The sequence below is a fragment of the Vicia villosa genome, unplaced genomic scaffold, assembly GCF_029867415.1.
Source record: "Vicia villosa cultivar HV-30 ecotype Madison, WI unplaced genomic scaffold, Vvil1.0 ctg.001856F_1_1, whole genome shotgun sequence".
NCBI classification, from domain to species: Eukaryota; Viridiplantae; Streptophyta; class Magnoliopsida; order Fabales; family Fabaceae; genus Vicia; species Vicia villosa.
Genome location: NW_026705752.1, coordinates 413816 through 426904, shown reverse-complemented (window position 1 = coordinate 426904; position 13089 = coordinate 413816). Strand labels below are relative to the sequence as shown.

The following is a 13089-nucleotide window of genomic DNA, read 5'->3' as shown; positions in this document are numbered from 1 at the left end:
CATCATGTCTTATTAAAAAAAATGAGAGAAAAAAAAGATATTTATTATATTTAATCCATAAATGTGGATAAGACATAAATACGAATAAAGCATATCATTCATGGCATGAACATCATTTTCATGGCATTGAGAGGAGATTTCTCTTTTATCTCCAGAGCAAGGATCATTAGGAAGGATAACCTAACATCCCGATCGTCTTATCAAACAAGATTTCAGTAAAAGAAATCAATGGATCAGCTAGAACAGAATCAAGCCGCCCTTCGTGAGGAAGTGGATCAACTAAAGGTCAGTATGGAAGAGGTTAAAGGAGGTATGGCTCAGATGCTAGGATTCATGAAGGCCCTCCTAGATAAACAAGACAAGGCAAAAGAGGTTCAGTCTGGGGATACCTTGGTTCAGGATGAGATCCCCAACGACGAAAACCCGCTGCTAGGATATGTTTTAGGCTTTGGCGTGGCTAAGGACAGACCTCAGCGGTAATCTTTTTTAAGACATTCCATATCCTTTATAAAAGCCTCTCCAGGTGAATCTTATTTAAGACGTTTCATATCTTTTTAGGAGCCTTTCTAGGCGAGTCTTGTTTAAGACATATCATGCCTTTCTAGGTAGCCTTCTTAAAATATTTATCCAATCTTTTCTAAGACATATCATACCCTTCTAGGTAATCTCCCTTAGAAACATTTATCCAATTATTTCTAAGACATCTCCCACCCTCTTAGAGAGCTTTTTAGTTAGTCTTCTCTAAGACATTCTTCCTAAGATTTGTTCAAAGCCTAAGCTTCTTCGCATCAGATTTTGATATACCCTATTCATGAACCTCTTCAGGTAGTCTTATGTAAAACATTACTTCATATCTCCTCAGATACAATCAAATGATCCAGGTCTGAAAAGCATATGCATTAGACAAGTATCTTGTCAAGCAAATGGATGGCATCTTTAAACCCATCACTGCTTCCTACACCAGCAAGCGCAAATTTCTGGGTATTCTAGTGTTCAATCTACTTCCACCTTTATACTCCAACAGGCATACAAATTTACAACCTCCGGTTGAAGAAGATTAAACAGGGGCAGCTGTCATACCCCAAAATTTGCCTTCCATATTCCATTCACAACGATTCAAGGTTCAAGAGTTTCATCAAGTCATTCTCCTGAGCAAGAGTCTCCTAAAGTTAGGGTTTGGTACTCTCCTGAGGGAATTAGCAAAACATGGTCTCTAATGAATTTCTCCATGGCCCATTATGATCCAAGATACCTCTATGTCAAAAGTCAAGGCCCAGATCCAAAGTTTACTTGTTCAAACAGCTCAGATGATCCACAGTCATTTGGGTTCACCTAAAAGTCAACCATGGTCAAAGCATAGTCAAAACCTCTGATTTTTGGTCAACATCAAGTATGGGAGATTATATCAATCATTTGATCAAAGGTTGATCACGGTTCATCAATAGAAACTCAGAAATGAACAAATGCAAAAAGGTTCAAATTAGGGTTTCTTTAGAAGAAAGTCAACTCAACTTTGACTGGCCATAACTTTCACATGGAACATCAAAAATTTCCCAACCAAAGCCTATTTCGAAGGAAATTGAATTCTCTACAACTTTGTCTCTCACATGCCAAGGCCAGAAATGCTTCATTTGGGAGATATGGTACAAAACATTATAGGTCCTTTTCAAAAGTCAACCAAAAGCAGTTTTTTGTCAAAGGCCATAACTTCAAGATAAAATCTCCAAATGGAAAATATGTTCCAAAGTGGCTTGTAGAGGACATATCGAGGTTTCCAAAAAGTCCTAGAACTCCTTCATAGCTCAAAAATTGAGAGAGATATGCCTTGTCAAAGTTGGGTAATTTTGGAGGCAAAATGTGAAATAAAAGAGGTTCAAATTGGAATCTTTTGCAAAGGGGCCTATATTTTTAAGACTTAATCTTGGTCCACAAGCTACCTTAGTTATCCAAACCATGTGCCACGAATTTCATCAATTTTATACAATTTTATTTCATTTAAAAATGATTTCAAATGAAGTAATTGAAAGAAAAATCAAATATTGTATTAAAGGATGCATATTGATCAATTCCAATCAATATTTATTGCAAATTTGCAATATAATTTCGTGCTAATATAATTGGAAAAGGTTAATGCAAGGTTGGGCAAATATAGAAAGTTTCTATTCAAGATTTGAATCAATTTTTACAAACTTGCAAGATTGGATTCAAAAGGGTTGTGGACTATTTTGTTAACCTAAAATTGTTCCCCTATAAATACACAACACAAGCCAATGCATTAGGGGTTGGAATTTCTGCTCAGAGGCACACACATAAGATCAAGAAATTCACCAAGAAACTCAAGATCGGTTTGTAAGAATTAGAAGGTTTCAACAAGATTTAAAGAGTGCAAAAGCTTCCTCGAGGCATTCCGAAGGTGATTGGATACTTGCATAGCATCAACACCCCCAGATTATTCTCCAATAAGACAAGGTAGGTGTTGTACCCCAAAATTTGCCCTCTTTGTTAGAGCTATAATTTATCCCTGGCGTTTATTTCGTCGTTCGAAAAAGAAGGAAAATAGTAAAGAGTTTTCATGACTTTAAGAAGATATGGTGTGAAATGTGGTTCATATAGTGGAAATACGAGAAAATTCACAAGTCTTATTTGGAAGACGATATGAGCTTGGTTCTCGCGTAGTCGGGACCGTTTCGACGTTATCTACAACTTTCATGTTTGACTCAGAAACCAATTCTTTGAGGAAGGTTGTCAGATTTATAAATTTCTGGAGATTTCACAGTGAAAAATGGTGTTGAACTGCAGGTTTTCGGACAATAAAATATTCATATCTCACAATCCGTTCGTCCGATTCACTCGAAAATTTAAGTGGAGCTCCGTGTCATCATTACCGAGATTTCATATGTACGGACCGAAGGCCAATTATGCACTGGAAATTCCCAGCATTTTGAAGAACACTGTAATCTTTCGGTAAAAAATGTGTTTTCGGGTATGTCGCGCCAAGTTTGAAAATTCATAATTTCTTCTATTTTTATCGTATGAAGTCCATTCCGGAGGCATTTTCTCGGAAATTTTGTTAGCTTCGATTCTTCGCCACACATGCTAAGTCAGATTTCAAACCGAAGTATGAGTTTTATCGAGTTCTTTGAAACGGTACTCGCAAAATTCTGCACAGTCGCACCAGATGAACCGATATTTCTCGTCATTCAAATGCGCATAAATTCCTCACCGTTTGTCGGATTGAGACGATTCTCGTGGCTACGAGTCACAAATTTGGTCATCTTCACAGTGATGTTCATTTAATTTCCGAATTTTACACCGAGTCAGGTTTCCCCGAAAATGAGCAAAAAGAGATACGTCGGGGGCATTTTTGACATTTCACCATTTAAACTATATATATTTTTTTCCCTCTTTTTCTCTCATAATTTCAATTCTCCCAAAAAGATCAAAAACACTTTCCCTCACTCTCTCTCAATTCTCTCAAAATCAAAACTTACAAAATACTCATAAACTCATAACAACTTCATAAATTTCTCAAGAACATTCATCAAGCTCAAGAACACAAATTGATCAAAACTCAAAGATCCTTCTGAATTTAGTCGCAACATGTTACATCCTATCGCACCATCTCCGTGAGGACCACCGCACAAGCCTATCCCTCCTTCCGCCACGACTTCGGCGGTCTACTCCCTCCGTTCCAGCGACTGATTTTGCGGGATCTTCTTCCCCTCTCTTCTACATTCTTTTGTGGTAATCTCTAATTCCTCTTGCTTATGAATGATAATATGAAATTAGATGTTGCTTGATAACTTCTGTGATGATGATAATTGAATTGGATGATGATTTTGGATTGTTGTTTGTCGATGATAAAAATTAGTGTGGATTGTTGAGTGAATTTGATTGAGGACGTTGTTGTTAATATGTTCATGATCATTGTTGTTCAAGATGTGCGCAATAGGTGCTTGATGAATTGTTTGTAAGAAGTGTTTGTTCTTAATTTCGAGTGATAGCAAGAAATTGGAGCTGTTTGTGGTGGATTTAGAATGTTGATGTTGCTGAATTTTCCTAAGTAGAACTTGTTGGCACTATTTATTGCACGTGATCTTTACTTGTTGTCCATGAGTATTGAAAATCTTGACAGATGCGTGTTGATTGTTGCAAGTGAGAGATGGTGATCATGCTGAATTTTTGCATATAGTCTTGTTGCCATGAGTTGTTAATGATGATTGTGAATAATTGTTAAAATCCTTGAAGATGATGATGATGCTAGTTATTGTGAGGCTTAATTTCATTTTGAATCAATTAACATGTGTTGATGTGCATTGAAGCTTGAATTTGAAAACTACTTGTGGATTGTCATTAGGTTTCTATTCTTGAACATGAGATTTATGCATACTTGCTAATTCTTGAAAATGAACATTGTTGGGATTTGTTGATTCTTGAAATTGCAATACGATATTAACATGCTTAATTGAGGATTCAAGTCCTGAATGTGTGACATCCATACTTGTTGGTGCTTGAAATTGAGAAATTACATAAAAATGCATAATTGTTGATAATTCTTGGCACTTGATTTTTTTTCCGGTGGAATCATATTCATGTGTTTGTTAATTCTTGAATTTGTCACGTTGAAAGTCATATGGCATGCTTATTTGAAATGATGTTTCTATGTGTTAAGTTCAAAGTGTTTGCTTGCATACTTTTGTACTGATTGCCATGAGTTAATTTCTTGTGATTGTGTGTAATTTTGTGGATTGAAATGTGTATTTCGGTGACCTTTCTTTGAATGCTTTGTGGCTTGTTGGGACTGTTGTAGAGATCTTAAAGTGCAGAATTTTGGTTAGCATTGGTTGTGTTGTATTTCATTTACTTTGCCTCATAAAAATGCTTAGAAGACATATGAGCATAATGTGTTTGAATCCTAATTGTTGATGGTGGAATATAACATGATTTGTGAAACTTATAGGGACTGTTTTAAACTCTTTTCAATGCAGAATTTTGCTTGTGTAGTTGTTGGTGCATTTCATCATTTTGTTGACTCATGGGAATGTAGAAACTAGAAGAAATTGTTGTGCATTTGGCTTATGATTTAGTTGTGGATGCAAAATGGGAATAGATTAAGTGTTGATTGATTAAGTGCTGCTATTGAGTGCTGAATTTTTCTGTTATGACATGAATGCTATCCTCTTTTTTCCCTCAATTTTGTAAATAGACGCGGTGTGTCGGTTTCACTTCAAAATACCATATCTTTTGAACCGCTTATCGTTTTTGATCATGTGAATAATGTTTCTTGAGTGGAATAATATTTTTAGAGCTGATGGTGCACTTTATTTTCGGTTTTGGCCGACTTTTTTTATCAATTTCGCTTCTGCCCCGTCTTGAAAGTCGTGCCTCCGGGCCGATTTAATAAATTCTGACTTCATATTTAATTTCCTTGACGTATTTTTAGCTTACCATAAAATTTTGGTTTAATTCCGACAAGTTTAGTTTTTATCATTTTTACCCGATTTTATCGTTTCGGTGTACCTTTTGACTTGTAAATGCTCGTTTTGGTTTTCATATTTTTAGTGTATATATTTGATCTACTTTTGATTGCTATCTCATGTTGCTATTTTTGTTTTTGTGTGCTTATGCTTAAAGAGTGTATTAAATGCCATATTCGCGTTCGAGAACGTGTGTAATTTGTGTTCGTTTGTACTTTGTCCGCTTACGGATGGTTGCTACTTTTTCTTGATGCGTTTTGTATATACTTTCTCATGTGCTATGTTTCTGCCCCGTGTAGTTGTTATTTTCCGCTTATCTCATTCTTATGTTTTACTCAGTTGTTCATTTTCGATTTAGTTTGTAGTACAATAATGCAATTCCGATTGCAGTGTCTTGTTATCTCTAACGTGTGTGCCAGTATGCAAGGTAATATGGAGGCTCTTTCCGGTTGATGCTCACACTCGTGTTCCTCGCAGGTGTATGATATTCGTTGTGCTCAATGCACACGTAAGCGCGTGATTTACTTTCACCGCGTCGACCCTTGATTGCTTACGCAGATTTTAATCGAAGTGCTGACATGTTTGCTGTTGCTTTTGCTAGCTCGCTCGCGGGATCCTAGTTTCTTTGCTTTTCTTCGCTACAGTTTACGGTTCATCATCTGTTTGGTATTGATTCCGTTTAATTTTTATTTTCCCTCGCACTTTATCGCTTTCTCGCATCATCCTTTAACATGAGAAGTAGGACTTAGACATGAATCTGGCCAAGCCCTCGAAAGAGGCTCTGTTTTTGTTGGTATGTTTATATTTGTGCTTTGCGGCAGGGAGTCACGGTGTAATAAGTCCTATATGGAACTCCGTTAAGTCCTCATGGAAGGCATGCGGAAAGGGTTAGTAATCAACCCCCGCCTAGTCTCATCGAGTCCGTTTGGTATGCGCACGCTACGCGTCGCTGGCTTCCGAACATGCACAAGATCTTGTTATCGAGTATGTCAGGAAAAGGGTTCATGCAACCGGACCCCCGCCTTTCCTATAGCTCGCATTGCTCGACGTTGATGCTCGGTGTACGCACGCACCGTTTTCCTTTACAATCCGTGACGGCTTGGTTGTTGAGAGGGACTCGCTCCTCTTGTCTATGGCCCGATCATTTTCGCGAGGTCTAATGCTTGGTTGACTTGGGTTGAGCTGCTCCCCTTGGCTATGGCGTGACCGCCTTTCTACCATTCGGTCAGTGTCGTTGGTTTGTTTGCTTTACGAGCGGATGCTCGTTTGTGTGCTATTTGTTTACTTTTGCTTATCCCCGTAGGTTGATAGTTTAGTGTAGACTGGTACCCTTTGTATGCTAACAATAGGTAGCAAGCTTTCCCCCTTAGCTTAGGTCTTCCACATGCATCTTTTAAAACACAAACCACACTCTTTGATTTTCTTTTCTTAAGAGCTTGTTATTTCCGCTCCATTTCCAATCATAAGTCTCCAATGGTCGAGCAGCGGAGTGTGAATGTAACTTGTTCATCTAAAAAACACAAAACAAACATAAACTAGTTAGCCGAGCTACGGTAGCTCTGATTCTGCAAAACAGATACGTAGGCAGCGGGGTAGGTCCCGTGCGAGCACAATCCTTTCTTTTCCCTACATTCTGCGTTCATTTTAGTCCAGACTAGCGTAGATTTGCTACACACCCATAGATTTAGACATAAGCGTGGATACCATCGAGTACGATGGGCACGAGGGGTGCTAGCGCCTTCCCCTCGCGTAACCGGCTCCCTTACCCTTTTTCTCTGGTCGTGAGACCGTTGTTTTGTTTCGTGGTTTACTGGCATTCCCTTCCTTTTTAGGATAAATATGTTAGTGGCGACTCTGTTAATTTTCGCGGTAGCGACAGCTGGCGACTCTGCTGGGGACGTCTAGACCTATTGCGGGCTCGGACTTAGCGAGTCAATCCTAGCGCTTGTGTGTTTATCATTGGGTGTTTTATTGTGTGAACCATAGGAACCCTAGGATAGAGTGGGAGCATGGTTTGTCTCGAGGTGTACGTCTCGGGATTGATTATGTGACCACGAGCAGAGTAGTGGTTTCAAACGGAGGTATTATCGTCACCCGCATCCGCACTATGATGATGCTTACCTTCGGGCGGACTGTATACTGCGTTTCATGACCTTACCTTGGCCTAGATTTTACCCGTGAGTGGGGCGGGAATCAATGATCATATAACAGGTACATTGTTGGTGACCGCTGTTCTCGTTCGTGGGTTACCGCTGTTCTCGTTCGAGTGTACTATTGGTTCCTGTTCGTGGGGTACTATGGTTCTTGTTCGAGTGGTAATCTGTGTTCTATTCCAGTGTGTTATTGACTATGGGCTTTGGTTCCGTGGATTGATATTCCGTGTGGTATACCATTTGGGGCCGAACCTTTGGCTTTGTATTATGTGTGTTACCGGCAGTCCAGAATGCCCGGTGGGCGGCACTAAGTCCCACCACTTTGCATCATAGCATATTTATTTCCAAAAGAAACGCAAAAAAAAATGTATAACAAGCATTTGCATGTCATGTTTTTCAGGGAAATTCAGGAGTTCACTCGAGTTAAAGATGGACACTCCCATTGATACTGTCAAGGAAGCAAAGAGACATACGCACACCTACAGCTTCTTCCGAGAGCCGTTGACCGCATTAGAGGGTTTGAGTTTGTTAATGACCACTTTCTGCTTGAAGAATTTCACAGATAATTATGGGAATATTTTGACTTTGTTGGAAACCGTGGTTGATACTCCTGCTTTGCAAACTTTGATGCAATTCTATGATCCTGAAATGAGGTGTTTCACGTTCCAGGATTACCAGTTGGCTCCGACATTGGAAGAGTACTCTATCATTCTTAATCTCAAGATAAAAGACGAAGTGCCATTCATCGACATTCCTAAAGAAGTGAATTTCAAGTTGATCGCTGTTGCTCTTTATTTGAGCATAAAAGAAGTATCTGATGATTGGAAGTCGAATGGAGGTGTCTCGGGTTTCTCTTTGAAGTTCTTGGTGAGAAAAGCTAGAGAAGAATTTGAGAAAAAGAATTGGAACGTGTACAATGCATTGCTTGCTGTGGCCATTTATGGGATTGTGATGTTCCCGAATGTTCCCAATTTTGTAGACTCGGCCGCGGTAGATATCTTCATGGGAAAGAATCATATTCCTACATTGTTGGCCGATACTTATTATGCCATTCACTCCCGATATGAGAAAGGTGGCGGTGCTATCACTTGTTGCCTTCAGTTGTTGTTCATCTGGTTCCTCTATTTGTTGCCCAGCAAAGGACCTTTTGTGAAGACAAGGGAGACACTCAAGTGGACCCAAAGGATTATGTCACTTACTTCATATGATATTCAGTGGCAAAAGTACCGGATCAACGTTTTTGAGGTGATAGTTGGGTGCGGTGAGTTTGATAATGTTCCTTTGGTTGGTACTAGAGGCTGCATCAATTACAATCCCGTGGTATCCTTGCGTCAATTGGGGTATACCTTGAAAGACAAGCCATCAGATCATTTGGTAACGAAGACGGTCTATTTTGAGAAGGGGTCGGATCCAGAAAAATTGAAGAGGATAATTGTGGCTTGGAAGAAAATCCGTAAGCATTATGGAGCCCATTTAGGGAAGAAAGAATCGCTCGCTCTGACACCGTATGTTAAATGGATTGAAAAGCGGGTCGGAAACTTGTTGCTGCCATATGACAGGGTCGCACCACTTCAAAAGCAACCTCCTTTGATTCTATCTGAATTTGTGCCAACAGAACTTTACAAGGATGCTTTGGTTACCAACTACAGGTTGCACGAAAGGGAACAAGAGACTAACTTGAAATTCTTTGAAGAAAGAGATGCAAAGATGAGGTTGATGCACCAGCTCAAGCAAGTCGAAGGTGCAAGCTCAAGTTTGGCAAGTGTCCAGAGGCGTCCTTATGAGTTGCTAAAAGAAGATTTGCGCCATAAGCAACAGGAGTGTCTATAGTTACAGAGATCAGAAAGTAGCCTCAAGAGGCAGAAGCGGGATTCAGATAAACAGCTAGCGCAAGAGAGGGCTAAGTCTGCTCGACTTGAAGAAGAATTAACAAGACTCCGAACCCAACGGAGAGGAGATGGAGGAGCCCATTCTATTACCAGGCGATCCTAGTGTTGCTGTGGAGTGGATCTGTTTGGTCCATGATGTCGATTTGCTGTTTATTTTGATATTTGTCGCCCATGTCCAGGATTGTTGGATGGGGTCGCATTTTGTTACGCTGGATTTCTTTTGTATGCCTTAAGAGCACTTTGTGACGCGGTTATGTGTTTGTTTGTATGAACTCAAATTTGCAATTATGTTTGAATGAAGTATGCTCAGTTTGCTGAATTATTCTCGTGTGTGGATTGTTATTCAAATATATTCGGTATCAGGGTTGCTATGTCCTATCTGAAAGTGGGATGAACTCTTGGATACCTGAAAATTGACAAACATTTCATGCATATCATTCATATATCATACATGTCATACATTCACAGGTTTTGCAGGTTTTGAAGGAGTTCTAAGACGGCTAATCACCCGTATCCGACTAGGAGCAATCAGAGAAGGCAGATGGAACAGATTCAGGAACAGATGGTAGAGATGAGAGCTCAATTGACGTAGCAGATGAATGTGCAGATGGCGCAGTTCATGGAAGCATTGACTAATGTGACCAAGGGGCAGGATGACTTACGGGTTCTCGTCGAGAACTCCAGAAGGAATGAGAACGGAGGACATCATGGGCTGTTTGATGATGTATCTGGCAAGATTGATGATTACCATGATCCGAATGAGTTTAATCACGTGGGAGGGCACTATAATCCTTTCAATCAGCATCACGGGTTTCCACCCCCACCTCCGTCTCGTGTGTTGGGGAGATGAGATAATCAGAACCGTGGTAATTTGGATTTCAATGGTGAGAACTTTGATCAGTTGTCCAGGCATAGTGCTGAGGGTGCACGTGAGGAAGTTGAAAGGTATCATCTGATTGAGGAATGTCTTAGGGCTGTTGAAGTCAAAGGGGTGTTAGGCATGGATATCAATGACTTGGTGCTGGTTCCTAGTGTGAGGATTCCACCAAAATTCAAAGTTCCATCTTTTGACAAATACAATGGAGCGACTTGTCCTATGACTCATGCTAAGGCGTATTACCGGAAGATGTCAGTGTACTCTGAAAATGAGGGCTTTCTAATGCACTTTTTCCAAGATAGCTTGGCTGGAGCTTCTTTGGAGTGGTATGTACAACTCGAGCACACTCATATCCATTCTTGGAGAGATCTTGTGGAGGCTTTCATTAAGCATTATCAATATAATGTTGACATGGCGCCTAATCGAACCTAGTTGCAAGGTCTGGTGCAGGAGTCCAGGGATTCTTTCAAAGCATACGCTCGGAAATGGCGTGAATTGGCAGCAAGAGTGCAACCTCCCATGAATGAGCGTGAGATGATTGATATGTTCACAAGTACTCTATTTGGACATTACTATTTGGCTTGTAGTACTTCCGCAAGCTTTGCTGAGATGGTTAGATGTGGCGAGCGTGTCGAGATGGGTTTGAAGATGGGAAAGATACAGTTGGGTGGTGTTGCTAGTTCTACTGGTGGAAAGAAACCGTCAGAGGATCATGCCAGAAAGAGAGAAGGAAATGCGGACGCTGTATATGGGCGAAGTGGTCAAGGAAGAGGTAATTCTCAAGTCAATGCTGTTACTATTCCTATGCCGCAACAACAACAACAAGGGCAACACCCTCAATATCAGAATAACCAGTATCGGCAGAGAAGGGATAGAAAAATTGACCCGATTCCCATGACATATGCTCAGGTCTTGCAACATTTGCTCAAGATTGAGAAGATTACTTTGAGAGATGCTCCGCATGCTCCGGATACGCGATATCCGAATTACAATGCAAATGCATGGTGTGTTTTTCAATCAGGCGCTCCTGGCCATGATACAGAGAGGTGTATTGCGCTGAAGAATAAAGTCCAAGACTTGTTGGACCAAAAGATTATTCAATTCACTCCTACGCCCAATATTGTCCATAATCCGATGCCTACTCACGGAGGTTCGGGTGTGAATGCCATTGAGAGTGAAGAGATAAGTGTTGTATCCGACGTGGGTTGTTTGACTTTTCCTCTTGTGTCTGTGAAGCAACATCTGGTCAATAGCGGCATCTTCCTGGGTTGTGGTGTGGATTGTGAGAATTGCAAGAGTCAGCCCGAAGGTTGTGCTGATTTGAAAAGTATGGTACAAAAGCTTATCGACGAGGGTCCTCTTCAATTTTATCGAAGGTTGAGAGGCGCGAAGAGTGAGGATGGTGAAGTGGCTGTGATCTCAATTCCTTATGAGCCAGTTGCTCCAATATATATCCAAGTGCCTATTCAGATACCTGTCAGTATCCCATATGAGGAACAACTAGCAGCGTTGATGATTACCGTGCCTGGGCCAATTCCATATGAGAGTGAGAAGGTCGTCCCTTGGCATTATGGTTCAGACGTGTATTACTATGGCATGAAGGAAGAGGGTGAGTCGTCTAAAGAGAAACTTGTGGAAGCCGCAGTTGCAAACACTGATAATTTCGCTGGTACCAGTAGAATCACTCGCAGTGGCAGGGTGTTTGCCCCTTAGCCAATACAAAACAATGCAGATGCTTTGGCTAAGGCCAAAGGCAAATAAGTGGTGACTGATGTCCAGATTTCTCCGATTCAGAATGGGGCACCTGATAATGCTGTATCTTCCAAGGATGTGGAGGATTTGTTGAGAATCATCAAGAAGTCTGATTACAAAGTTGTTGAGCAGTTGGGTCAAACCTAATCAAAGATTTCCATCTTGCAATTACTGATGTGTTCGAAAGGTCATAGAAATGCTCTCTTGAGAATTTTGAATGGTGCCTACGTACCACAGGAAATATCTGTGAACCAGTTAGAGGCGGTGGCCAATAATATTTCAGCTGGAAATGGTTTGGGATTTACTGATCGTGATTTTCCTCCTGAGGGGAGAAACCACAACAAGGTGTTTCATATTTCAATGGAGTGTAAGGGAACGCCTTTGTCTCGTGTTTTGGTTGATACTGGTTCTTTCTTGAATGTGCTTCCCAAATCGGCCCTTATAAGAATTGACTATGTTGGTGTTGAGTTGAGGCCCAGTGAGTTGGTGGTACGCTCTTTTGATGGTTCAAAGAGGTCTGTATTCGGAGAAGTAGATTTGCCAATCCAAGTTGGTCCTCAGATCTTCACCACGACCTTCTATGTGATGGATATTCAACCTGCTTACTGTTGTCTATTGGGACGACCCTGGATTCACAAGACCGGCGCTGTGACATCCACTCTTCATTAGAAGTTGAAGTATCCTGTTGATTGTAAAGTGGTGACGGTTTGTGGTGAGGAGGATTACATCGTGAGTCACTTGTCTTCCTTCCGATTTGTAGAGATCGAAGGTGAAATACACGAGACGCCGTTCCAAGCGTTTGAGGTTGTAAATGTTGTGAGAACTCCTCTTTATGAGATAACGAAGCCGGAAACGGTTATGTCTTCCCTGAAAGACGCACAGGTTGTTGTTGATACTGGAAAGGTGAAAGGCTGGGGGCAAGTGATTGATGTGCGTCCCAA

At 40.7% G+C, this 13089-nt stretch overlaps 2 protein-coding genes across 2 annotated transcripts; both read left to right on the top strand.

Moving 5' to 3' along the window:
- Positions 1–8059: 8059 nt before the first annotated feature.
- LOC131636913 (uncharacterized) lies at positions 8060–9460 on the top strand. Its single transcript, XM_058907497.1, has one exon. It carries the CDS (start codon positions 8060–8062, stop codon positions 9458–9460), a length of 1401 nt encoding a protein of 466 aa, XP_058763480.1.
- Positions 9461–10126: 666 nt separating this feature from the next.
- LOC131636912 (uncharacterized) lies at positions 10127–12817 on the top strand. The gene is made up of 5 exons (XM_058907496.1): positions 10127–10329; positions 10429–10722; positions 10984–12094; positions 12191–12268; positions 12386–12817. The coding sequence occupies exons 1-5, from the start codon at positions 10127–10129 to the stop codon at positions 12815–12817; spliced, it is 2118 nt and encodes a 705-aa protein (XP_058763479.1).
- The last annotated feature ends 272 nt before the right edge of the window (positions 12818–13089 follow it).

Bases quoted from the DNA above. Each gene is read 5' to 3' on its own strand.
- LOC131636913 (XM_058907497.1), top strand. From the start codon at position 8,060: ATGGACACTCCCATTGATACTGTCAAGGAAGCAAAGAGACATACGCAC.
- LOC131636912 (XM_058907496.1), top strand. From the start codon at position 10,127: ATGGCGCAGTTCATGGAAGCATTGACTAATGTGACCAAGGGGCAGGAT. The intron at 10,330-10,428 runs GTTTCCACCCCC...TCAGTTGTCCAG, and splicing joins CCTTTCAATCAGCATCACGG to GCATAGTGCTGAGGGTGCAC. The intron at 10,723-10,983 runs GTATGTACAACT...TTTGGCTTGTAG, and splicing joins GCTGGAGCTTCTTTGGAGTG to TACTTCCGCAAGCTTTGCTG.